At 46.6% G+C, this 12,213-nt stretch overlaps 1 protein-coding gene across 3 annotated transcripts in view; it reads right to left on the reverse strand.

Annotated features, from left to right (window-relative positions):
- Positions 1 to 12,213, reverse strand: part of MTMR14 (myotubularin related protein 14) — an 84,534-nt gene that overhangs the window by 59,470 nt on the left and 12,851 nt on the right. For all 3 annotated transcript variants that reach the window (XM_081901975.1, XM_081901974.1, XM_081901976.1), the window contains exons 3-8: positions 10,800 to 10,908; positions 10,086 to 10,161; positions 7,758 to 7,818; positions 6,454 to 6,576; positions 5,009 to 5,082; positions 869 to 939 (exon numbers count right to left, since the gene is read on the reverse strand). In XM_081901975.1, coding sequence (XP_081758101.1) covers positions 869 to 939; positions 5,009 to 5,082; positions 6,454 to 6,576; positions 7,758 to 7,818; positions 10,086 to 10,161; positions 10,800 to 10,908 — 514 coding nt within the window. The remainder of the gene's footprint in view (positions 1 to 868; positions 940 to 5,008; positions 5,083 to 6,453; positions 6,577 to 7,757; positions 7,819 to 10,085; positions 10,162 to 10,799; positions 10,909 to 12,213) is intronic.

Here is a 12,213-nt window from a genome sequence, read left to right on the forward strand (position 1 = left end):
ATCCCTCTTGCTCTCCGGGCTTCGCTTCGCCGGAGAGGCACTGCGCAGCTTTCCCTCTCTGCGCAGCGCCCCTTCAGCGAAGCGGGAGGAGAAATGGAAGGGGCTCCATTTTTCCTGCCACTTCGCTGAAGGGGCGCTGCGCAGAGAGGGAGAGACTTTTTTCCCTCGTTCTCCCGCTCTAAAACTAGGTGCGTCCTATGGTCGGATGCGTCCTATAGAGCGAAAAATACGGTGATCTGTTGAATTATCTGCTTGTTGAGCAGAGGACCATGGGGAAAAAGGGATGGAATAGGGAAGATGGAAACCTGAAGAGAAACAAGTCAATGTTGCAGTGACCCCTACTTGTACATACTAATGGGAAACTCCTTCGCCAAGTTACAATCCTTAATAGTTGTAATAGTTGTGTGTTGATAGCTATGCCAAAGCATAACTATCAACACGCAAGAGGCCTTGCTGGGGGACCCTGGGCATTGCATATGTGTGCAAAAAACTGAGCCCCACTCCCAAAAAGAAGACCCCAAAAGAACCCACTGCTTAGTGGCCAGAGAAACCAAGTATTTGGGGCCCTCAGAAGTGGAAAAGCACAGGCAGAAAAAAGAGAGGAGCCTGGGAAAGGACGCAGCTGGCTGGCCGTAAACCCCACTTATTTCACATTCCAGGGTTGAGTCCTAGCACTGGGAACAGATGTCTGGGCTGGACTCTGGCGCAAAATTAAGCCCATGAAGAGATTCCGGTGACTACGGAGAAACAAACGCCAGGTCTCTGCTCCCAGAGTTGGTTCACAAACAGCTTGTGCCATCGGCAAAAACAAAAAAGTTTATCTTGGAACAGCTTCGCGGCAACTCTGCTTCATAGCCTGCCCCCGTACCTGCTTCCAGTTAAAAACAAGCCCTTCTGCCCGGTAGCCCCGCTCTTTGTACTCCTTGAAAAATTCACAGCCTGCGTGAAGAGAAGAACGAGAGGGTGAGAGGGAATCCGTGAATGAACATGCACAGGGTAGTATCCAGACTTGACTTCCCACTCAGCAGGGTGGATTTAAATCAAATCGATTTAAATCCCGACTTAAATCACTAGTCAGTAAGACTTGATGTAAATCATTTTTTTTACAGAAAGACTAATTCCTGCTAGTATAATCTTAATATTTACAACCAGATGAAGGTTTCATTTTTGGAATAATAAATTTTCAGAGTAGTGTAGTTTTTACAGTTATATCAAAAATTACTGATTTGGTTATACAATTTAAAACACACAGACAGATAATGATGAAATGATTGTGAGGTTTAATAAGTTAACTGTTTATATTTGGACAACTTTTCTGCTGTACTTTATTGAAAGGAGAAAAACAATCATTTTCTTAATAACAATTTATTTAACTAAAGCAATAACATCATAGCATATGTATCCATGTTTGCTAACTGGCGTTGTTAAACGTTTTTTAAAAAAAAACACACAACAGACTCAGTTTTAGCACACATGAAAAACTTAAAACAAATCCTTATTTCCTGATAAATAGCCTTTGGACTATAATGTAACCCTAAATAGAAAACTATCTTTAAAAAGATTTTCCCTCCAGAAGCATTTTATTTTAAAAACCCAATTTAAATAATAAAAATCTGATTTAAATTTTAAAAATCCATTTTTTTTTATTTTTAAAAACCATTGATTTTTATCCACCCTGCCACTCAGCTGCTTCTGAGGTAGAGGGAGGATACACTCCATGTCTGTCCTCCAGAATCAAGAGTCCAGGACAAACAGTGTGTTAAGGGCTAGAGCCGGTTGCTGGGGCACAAGAGGTCAGACAAGCAGTCAGCCTGGCTTGCAGCAACCAGGCTGCAAACCACTGTCATCACCACCACCAGCCTGGCACCAAGGGGGTCACAGGAGGTTCAGTGGCAAGCAAGGAAGCAGGGACTGGCAGCCCTCACCAGGAAGCAGGCAAGGCTTGTCGCCAGAAGCTGAAACCAGCCAAGGGACCGCGCTCTCAAACTCTGCCCCTGTGAGTGCATTTCATGCATCAGCACATGGCTCTCAGCTACCCGCTTCTCCCCCCACCCAAAGCTGGTTTGGAAAAGGTTCTTGAAATGGTGTTTGCTGGCAGGGGAGAAGCCTGAAATCCCCTTGCTTGGAATAGCTGGCAGTGAAGAAGAGGCCACAGGGCGGGGAAAACAGTTGGCGACACATTGGTTCTTTGAACCATGTTTTAAAGCGTTTGCTCCTTAACAGTTTTATTCCACAATAGAAATATTCATGCCTGCAAAGCGATGTGCATGCTCAGAGGTTATTTGTACATAGCCATATGAAAATGTCTCCGGGTTCCTTTGGGAAGAAGGAATAATCATCATCGTAATAAATTAAGAAATTCCTTCCAGTAGCACCTTAGAGACCAACTAAGTTTATTGGTGTGAGCTTTCGTGTGCATGCACACTTCTTCAGATAATGATAAATAATAATAATAATAATAATAATAATAATAATAATAATAATTTATTATTTATACCCCGCCCATCTGGCTGAGTTTCCCCAGCCACTCTGGGCGGCTTCCAATCAAGTGTTAAAAACAATGCAGCATTAAATATTAAAAACTTCCCTAAACAGGGCTGCCTTCAGATGTCTTTTAAAAAGATTAGAGCATCCTTCACATCTGAAGGGAGGGCGTTCCACAGGGCGGGCGCCACTACCGAGAAGGCCCTCTGTCTGGTTCCCTGTAACCTCACTTCTCGCAATGACGGAACCGCCAGAAGGCCCTCGATGCTGGATCCCAGTGTCCGGGCTGAATGATGGGGGTGGAGACGCTCCTTCAGGTATAAAGGACCGAGGCCAAGATACACAAATTTGTTTGTTTGTTTGACTTATGCCCCACCTTTTTCTCCTAAGGAGCTGAAGGTGGTGTACAGGGTTCTCCCCTCCCTTTAATTCCTACAACAATCCTGTGAGGTAGGTTCAGGTAGCTTAGGCTGAACAGTAGGTCACCCAGTGAGTTTCATGACCAGTGGGCCTCTGAACGCGGGTTCTTAACCACAACACCACACTGGCTGGTTGATTTTTAAAACAGTCTCTCAGAATGAGAGTGCAGTTCCTCTCCATCCAGGCCATACATTTAAAGAATTTTTTCCCACTTATTATTATTTCCCAACAGTCATGTCTTCCTCCAAATAACCCTGGGAACTGTGTTAGTTTCTGTTTTGCCACTGAGCAGCTGCTTGGAGTCACAGGACTCTGTTTACATTCCAGAGACAGTCCAGGCTATTGGAAGTCTCACAGGAGACTAGAGACGGATGTGATGTTACTAGTTTCCTGTTTCCTTTGTTCAGTTGCTCTCTGCTTTCATAGAGAAAGGATGTGTTTTTTGTCTGCATAGTTAAGAAATAAAACTCTTTAACCATGTAGCCCAAACCTCCCGTCTCTTTCCTGTGCTGAAAACTCTGCTGAATGGAACGTGCCTTGGAGCTTTATCAAAGGCTCAGGTCGTTAAACACGTCGGGAGGCGATTCCGAAAGACTCGGGGGAAGAAAATGAGCTTTATAAGCTTAGCCGAGCAGAGATCCCGACAAACTGTAGGTTCTTAAGGGTGCTAACTTTGCAGGGTTACAGATCCCGGCAGTCTTGAACAAACTGCAGTGCCCGAGATCCTCCAGGGCTGCTGAAAGTGGTTTAATAGTGCTTTAAATGTTTGGAGCAGATGCGACCTTAAGCTAGGCTATATGAAGCATAGTGGTCATGCCAAACTGGGACAAGTTGCGATTAGAGCATCATGCCGCTTGAATTCAAAATGGATTCTCGTATATATAAATAAATATGTACACACACACACACACACACAAAGGCACTTCCTAGATTGGTTTGAAAGCCTTCAAAAACTTTAATAAAAAAAAAAAAAACAACCTTGGCAATTACAGAGCCATGTTCTGGTAGTGGCAATTCACCCATGGCTTGATGCAACCTTAATTGGAACACTCCCAGTGTGGCTCTCCCATCCATTAGAAGATGTCGGGCACCTAAGCATGTGCTCATTTCCCCCACGTAATGCCTCTCGAGGAACATCCCACAGCATCTCAGGACTTTGCAGAGTTTCCAGGTCAGCACCTGCTTGCCGTGAGTTTCCTCGCTGTTTCCTAGCAGCAGAATCCCAGCCTTGGAAATAGCAGGGAGGGGAGGGGAAATCCGAGTTCCAGCATGGCGGGTGAGCGGCGATGCCAAATTCAAGGACGCATCCTTCCTGCAGCCACCCATTATCCTGGCACGCGACATCCATTTGCAGCAACATCCACTTTTGATGTGCTACTGGCTATGTTCCCGTGGGGGGTTGTGGGAGTGGGAGCATGGAAGGGCAACACAGACCCGGTCTAAAAGCCGTGGGCAGAGACTGCTAGACTCTGACCGAGGAGCCTTATATTTCCAGAGTTTTCTCCCAAAAGACAAAGGAACTCCTCCATCCAGAGACAAGCAGGGACTCTGATAAGAGACCGTGCAATTCTTGAAATACGTTGGGTGCGCTAAAGAAACTGGAACAATTTTGTAAATGAAAGAAGTGGTTTTATTCCGCACCCCTTAAGAGTTTTGTCTCTTGGAGGTGCTCCTATTTTACTGTGGGAGAAACCACTCATAGTCATTCTGCCCTCTTCCCAGTAGTAAAGCTTTCCCCAACCTAATGGTCCTCAGGGTGTTTTGAACAACAACTCCCATCAGCCCCAGGGCTAGACATAGTACCTCTGGTTACGTACTTAATTCGTTCCAGAGGTCCGTTCTTAACCTGAAACTGTTCTTAACCTGAGGTACCACTTTAGCTAATGGGGCCTCCTGTTGGCGCGCAATTTCTGTTCTCATCCTGAGGTAAAGTTCTTAACCCAAGGTACCCGAGGTGTTTGTAACCCGAGGTACCACTGTACTGCACTGGCTGGGGCTGTTGAGAGTTGTAGGCCGAAACATCTGGAAGGAACCAGGCTGTGGAAGGCTGCACTAGACAGCTGTGCGGAATGGCTGCTCGCCCCTCAGAACGCTTCCTTCCTACCTGGGTACGGGATGGAGAGGAGGGTGAAGTCTGCATAGCGCTGTGCTTTATCCACCTTCTCGGAAGACGTCACGCTAGGGAAGGAAAACAGAGAAACGCACTACACGTGTGTGAAGCTGGCTGGCATGGCGTGGCAATTGTGGGCCAACCTCAACAAAGTCAGCCCAGTTTCCCCTGCTGCTCCCCACCCCCACCCCAAATAATCTCAGCTTTTCACCAACGAAAGTTTACAGAGAATAACTGCACACTCAGGATCTCTTTCCAATTAAGGCATGAGCTAGTCTTTGTGCTTAAATTATCCCATCTGGCATTCTTTTTCTTTTCCTTTTCTTGAAGATTACAAAGAAATACCTGGCCGGAGTACCCTTCACGCCTACTCTCCAACAGAAGCTTGTTTGTTTTTAATTTTGATGAGTCTGGGGTGGGGAATTAGAAATGGCATCACGCTGAATGCAGAACGCCACAGACCAATTTCATTTATGAAGCAAGCCAAGTTTTTTAAGCTCATGGCTACCAAGTGGCAGGCATCCTGCCAAGACCTGGAAAAGCTCCCTGCAACAACAACAACAAAAACACCCTGCCTAATTAAGCAAGCATTTCATGGCAGAGACTTTGAGCTGATCAACGCGCTATAAAACATTATTCCTGCACATAGTGAGCAAACTCATAAGAGAAAAGTTCAGTGTAGTCTTCTCCTTATTTTGCTACATGCAATGAGCATTAAAAAAAAAGAACTTCCTCACCCACTTGCATTCCGAAGTGCTGCTACCTAGCATTCTATCCTTGCATTATGTGCAGAACAACTATCTGCAACCACACTTCAGGATGCTCTACGCTCGAGGAAAAACAAACCTAGGCCAAAAACACAGAGAGGCACTCGGCACATTCCTCCATTTGGGGGCTCTTTCCAGCAGGGAAGGAGAAGAGAAGCCAAAAGAGAGAGAACGACCCTAAGAACGTCTGCTGAAAATGAAACCTGGTTGCTATATCGAGATAGCAGCAATAACTTGGCTTCCTTTACTTTTTAAAACTCATTTCAATATATTTTTTTATCCCACCCTTTTCTCTGCAGCAGGGATGGGGAAACCTTGATATGTTACTGAACTCCAAGTCCCATCAGCCCCAGCCAGCATGGCTAATAGTCAGGGATGATGGGAGATGCAGTTCAATATCTGGAGTGCTACAGCTTCCCCAACTCCACCCTCCTGCCTTTTATCCTCACAATATCCCCTTGAAGGCAGCTGAGGCTGAGTGATAGGGACCTGCTCAAGGTTAGTTACTCAGGAAGCTTTAGGCAACAGTGAGACCCATTGTGGAGTATCCCTGATCTAAATCTGACCGCTGTCCTACACCTGCTCTCGGGAGCATCCGTCACCTGCAGTGCTTCTCAAAAGTTGCCGGTGGCCAATTGGGACACACAACACACAAATGGCACCCGTACTTACTTCAAGCCAAACTTCACTTTCTTGTTCTCCACCATCAAGTCACAGATGTACGCAACCGACAGGTACCTCAAGAGCTTGATGTCATGACCTCGGACCTTGTCGAACAGCTGCGAGTCTGCATTTCTGAAATACAGGACAAGGGGATGAGGTTTTCCGCCCGGAGGAGGAAATGCAGAAGGCTCAGATTAGCACAATCGAGGCATAAGCAAGTCCGACAAGCCAACACAAAACGCTTCACACAGCAGTCCTAATGCTCTACTATGGGCAAGACCAAGGACATGATAAGCCGAGCGATTCTCCTGTGCAAGACCCGTTGTTTTCAACATGGCTTTTGCAGGAGAGCTTGGTGCCCCAGCTCAGTAGTAAAAGCATCTGAAGAACCTCTTTAGGAAAACGGGTTACATTTTTTATCCAAATCTCTGGAGCTTCTTGCTTCATCTACTATGAAGACATACATTGATTTAGGTGTCCTGACCTCACTCCATATTCTGGGGGTGATTCTACAGGGGTTGCTGAGAATTCCAAAGAGATCCCCAACAACTTCCAGAATTAAGGCCTCCAGAATTAAGTTCGGGAGGAGGGGGGAGCTAAGCCAAACCAGTTAAACCATCAAATTTAGAAGTCACACACGTCCAACACTGCCCTGTGAGTGGCAAACAAGCAAGTCCTTGAGAGAGGATTTTAATTGGCCTAAAATTACCAGAAGGAATAATCTTAAAACGGCAAGCTATGCATTAACAATGGAGCCCATTCTGCCGATGGGCTTTTAAAGTTTTGCTTCAAACTGTTCTTTTGATCTCGCCAAAGTATTTTATTATTGATATTTCTATATGCTGAGATTTTAGGACTGCTTTTTATGAGCTGTTCTCCAGTTTTGTTTTAAATTCTACTGTGAAGCACTTCCAAGCGCCTTAATATAGTACAGCAGGCTATAGGTTCGTGGAATTAAAAAAACAAACAAACCCAAGAAGAAATATTGGCAGCAAGTGTGTAGTCCGCCTCCCATACGATCCTTACTCCCCCCACGAACTCTACTGCAGTCCAGAAAAAGCATCACTGGACTGGCCTGTTCTCACAGAACACCAACCATTGCTTTGCGACCCACAACAGCCAAGTACTTCCCTGCCTTGGGAGAGATGAAATTATGGAAGTGCAGGTTTTTCCGTTACTGCAGCTCCATGGTGGCAGAAAAAGGTCCCTCTTACATTTTCTCCCTGCCACGGCAGCGTAAAGCAGATCAATGTAGGAAAAGGAGTCAGAGCTTTGTCTGACATATTTGTAGGAGGTGGTTGGGTCAAACAGACCTGAAAGCAGAGTCCTCTTCTGACATGTCCTCCGTATCTGCCCAGGCATCGTCTGTGCCCCCTACAGAGAAGACACCGAGAGAAGTTCAATATATTAGTAGCCACAACCTCTGCCCTAAACAGATTGGGTCAGCTGGCATAAGAATCTCAGCACTTCTCCCACAAAGCATGGTTCTGGACTTCCCACGTGTTCCAATAATGTAAGGTGTCGTTTGTGATGATGAGCGAGTCCTATCAAATCATCAGGCTTGTCTCACGTAAGCGACTTGCTTGCCGCCTCACAAACTGGAAGGATACTATCAACGGGACCAACTATATTACAGAGCTTTTCCCCTTCAGTCCCACCCCTTGTTTCATTGATGGGGAATTGCTCCAAGGTGATGTAGACCCTGAAAACGACCCTGCGAGGTAGGCTAGGCTGAGATATAGCAGCTAAGATGACACAGATTACACCATACTGGCACTCAATGACTTCATGGCTCTGAAGAGATCAGAGTCCCACGCTCGTATATTCTCCTGGACCACCCAGGTATATTTGACACTACACCTATCTTTTTACTTTTCAGTGCTATGCATAACATTAAATATTATATTTAAAGTGTTTTTTGACATGAAACTTATCGAGTGGATAAGGAACGTGTGCCTGCTTCCTGCATGGTAAAGCAAGTGGTGATGGCGATAAATCAAGACTGTTCATTTAGTCTAGGTGAAGAAATTGATGCATGCAGTAACACTAACAGTTTCAACAAAACAAAACAAAAAGGATTGGGGAACTTTTTTGGCCCGGTGGACCAGATCCTTATCTGCCTCCGCCCAATGGGACAGCTTACCTGACAACCACCTGACATCACAGTGATGTCAGACAATTGACATGTGGCCTGTCCAGCTCACCTGCTCAAGCGTCCTGCTCAGCGCTTCCCAGACATCAGGGACAGGGCTGAGGCTCAGCCGCTTTCTGCAGAGATCAGCAATGCAACAGAGATGCCTTCAGGAAACTGAGTCATGCAGCGGATCCTTTGCAGAAAGCAGGGCTGCAGTCACCGGCCATCAGCACAACTTGGGCACATAGCCAATCACAACAGGCGTGACCTCACCGCCCATTTAGCTGATGGGTGGGGACTTCAATACTGCTTTCTGCAGCAATAGGCTGTGTGATCAGGCTGCCCCACAAGTAAGTCTGTCATGCAGCCAATCCAGTTGCACCTGTACCTGCCCTACACTTGACTCCTCATATGTGATGTCAGCTATGGAGCAGCTGGGTGTAGTTTGGGGGAAACAGCCTCACCAGCCAGATTGGGACCTGTGCTGGACCAAATATGGCCAGAGGTTCCCCACCCAAGATAAAGACCTTAATGCTGTGATGACCTCCTGAAGGTGTACGAGCAATCAGAAAATAGGGGAGGGGAGTCTTAGCATTGAGTGCAGCTCCCCATAATTAAGAGGTAAAGGTAAAGGTAAAGGGACCCCTGACCATTAGGTCCAGTCGTGGCTGACTCTGGGGTTGCGGCGCTCATCTCGCTTTATTGGCCAAGGGAGCCGGCGTACAGCTTCCGGGTCATGTGGCCAGCATGACTAAGCCGCTTCTGGCGAACCAGAGCAGCGCACAGAAACACCGTTTACCTTCCTGCTGGAGTGGTACCTGTTTATCTACTTGCACTTAGACATGCTTTCGAACTGCTAGGTTGGCAGGAGCTGGGACTGAGCAACGGGAGCTCACCCTGTTGCAGGGATTCAAACCGCTGACCTTCTGATCGGCAAGTCCTAGGCTCTGTGGTTTAACCCACAGCGCCACCCGCCTCCCCATAATTAAGAGGACAATTGTCTAAATGTCATATTTTGCATAACTTGAAAGTTGGAAATCAGATTTTCTTTGTGCAACAGGTAGCTTCCTTGGCCCAGAGGTTTTGCTTCGTTTCTGAAATGCGGAATCTATGCAGCAGTGACTGAAGAACGAAAAAAGCCACTCTGGTCACAGTTCTCCTGTATGACCAGGGATTCCTGCAATTACCTCATCACTGAAGACATGCCACAAAGACGCCCTTAGGAGCAGACTCCAGTACTGAAACAGGAAGTTTACAGAGCAGCTTGCAGACCCACAAGATAAGGCCACAAATGGTTACCACCACCTGACAGTACCCTTTGCATCTTCCTCTCCTTGCAGAACTTGCCAGCTTTGGCTTTCTAGGGAACATGAGTTTGGTTTCCATTTTGAACTAAACCACCGACCTCAATGGCAGCTCACACCAATTTTCAAGGATGCTCCCCCAACTAGTGTTATAAAGCAGAGATAACACACAGCAACTATTACCAAACCTACACCTCCCTTACCTGAGAAAATGTAGTTGTATCCTGTGCGCCCATAAAGTTCCCCCCACCCCGCCAGGGTGGCCGATCGGCATATATGCTGAGGAAAGAGAGAGATGCAACAAATGACCATCAAAGGACAGAGAAGCAACGGACCCTCCTCCTCCTCCTCCTCTCCCAGCTTTTTCCCATTCCCAATTCGAGAGAGTCTGGCTTTGCACTCGTGGTCTGCACTGCGCCTTCCAGATGGAGGTCTGCATGGCTCGAAGGTCAGGCTTAATTACTTCCCAACCCTCTGCTAAGCTACATTTCCCCATGATTCTACTTTGCACCACTATTTGCAATTCCTTTTTAACTAATATCAGCCTTGTGCGCTTCATTAACATGCTCTTTGAACCGTCTCTGCCTCAAACCGTTAATGAACGGGATTAGGCTGGTCCCCGCAGGATCCTCTTTAAGTTCACCTATCGGTAGCAGAGCTGAAACAAATCTGCAAGTTATGGAGCAGCTTATTCAAAGGCGCCAGCCCAGCCTCAGTCTGCACAGGTGCATGTCCGCTTGACTTGGGAGCATCGAAGAAAGGTTGTCAAGAGATTGCTGCACCCGCTTTCTAGCGCCTTCTGCTCATGGCTGAAGGCACCCTCCAGTAAATCGTGCAAAAGCTACAATGAGACATCCACGTAAGGAAAGAAAACCATGAAAGTCACAAGACACACACGCACAGAGACAGAGCTTTACCTTGCCCTTGTAGAGGATGACGGGGCAGACAAACCGCCCTCTACACCTGGCCATTTTACTGCGGTGGATGAGGTCTTGCAGCTTGCCAACTTGGACGGTGCTCTCAAATCTATTGGAGGCAAAACAGGCCATTACCTGCACAGGCACCAACTGCAGATTGGAGGGGACAGGTGTTGCCTGGATGTGCTTCTCAGGCTACGAGTGACTGCAAAATCTCATCTTGGCATACATTCAGTGTAAAGCCTGGTAGCTTCTGTCATCTTGTTTTGAAGCCAACAGATCAGGGGCAATGGGGGACGGGGAGACTTCCACTAACCAAAGGCTTGGTTTTGTTAACTCCACAGCCACCAAGAATGTGCACCTCACCGTTCACTGTCTTCTTGTTTAAAAGGCTCAGTGGCCACAAATTTAACAGATCCTGGATCCAGACTCAGATCAGCTAACAAATAGAAGGAAATTATAACCCTGCTCTCCCACCAGCATAGCGTACGTAAGTAAGCAGAGAGATGGCAATGGCTACAAGGCTGGTGGTCATCGCCAAGGAGAGACCCAAACGCAGATCTCCACAGTCTAGAATAATCAGGTTTCCAATTGTTCACCAGCACTAATATCAGACACCGATTCAGAACTGATAATGGATTCATTGGAGTTGGATGGAAAGGAGACAGAGGGTGTCACCATACTGATGAGACTGAACTTCAAATCCCTGGATGACCTCTCTTGGTGTTTTCATGTAGATGTTGAACAGCATGGGAGACAAGATGGGAGGACACCTAGAAGCCTCCCAGCGCCACATTCTTGAACTGTCCCTCAAAGAAGAACTGGAGCCACCATGAAAAAAATGATAAAAGTTCCACCCCAGTCAGGTGGTCTAGAATTAATGGTCAATAGTACTGAAAGCTTCCAAGAGGTCCAGCAGAACCAACTAGGACATACTGCACCTTCCCAATATGGATCTACCAAAGTCGTCTGCCCCACAACCAGGCTTTGAATACCATCTTTTTTGACAATCCAGTAACATCTGGAGCAGAGATGTGTCCATATGCTCAAGCACATTGCCCAAGAATGGAAAACGAGTGAGCCTGGTACTTAATGGGGAGGGGGGATGAGGCAGGATCAGGGGATTACCAAAAATCCTGGGGAGGGATCTAACACACCTCCATGCCACTTATTATTTCCACTTTGGTCTGAGTACCCGCTGCTTTATTTCTGGATAAAAACAAATCCAGCATTTAATAGGCACCAATTGGCCACCTCTGGATCATCGTATCTTGGCTTCATAAACAGAGATATGCCTAAACCTCTTGCCTAACTGCTCCAGCCTCATATCACCTCTTCCCCACCCCATAATGCACCGCAATAAGACAGTAAGTCTTCAAATTAAGCCTAGTTTCCCATTTCAGTGAAATCTTTC

This window comes from Podarcis melisellensis, assembly GCF_964234715.1.
Source record: "Podarcis melisellensis genome assembly, chromosome: 2".
NCBI classification, from domain to species: Eukaryota; Metazoa; Chordata; class Lepidosauria; order Squamata; family Lacertidae; genus Podarcis; species Podarcis melisellensis.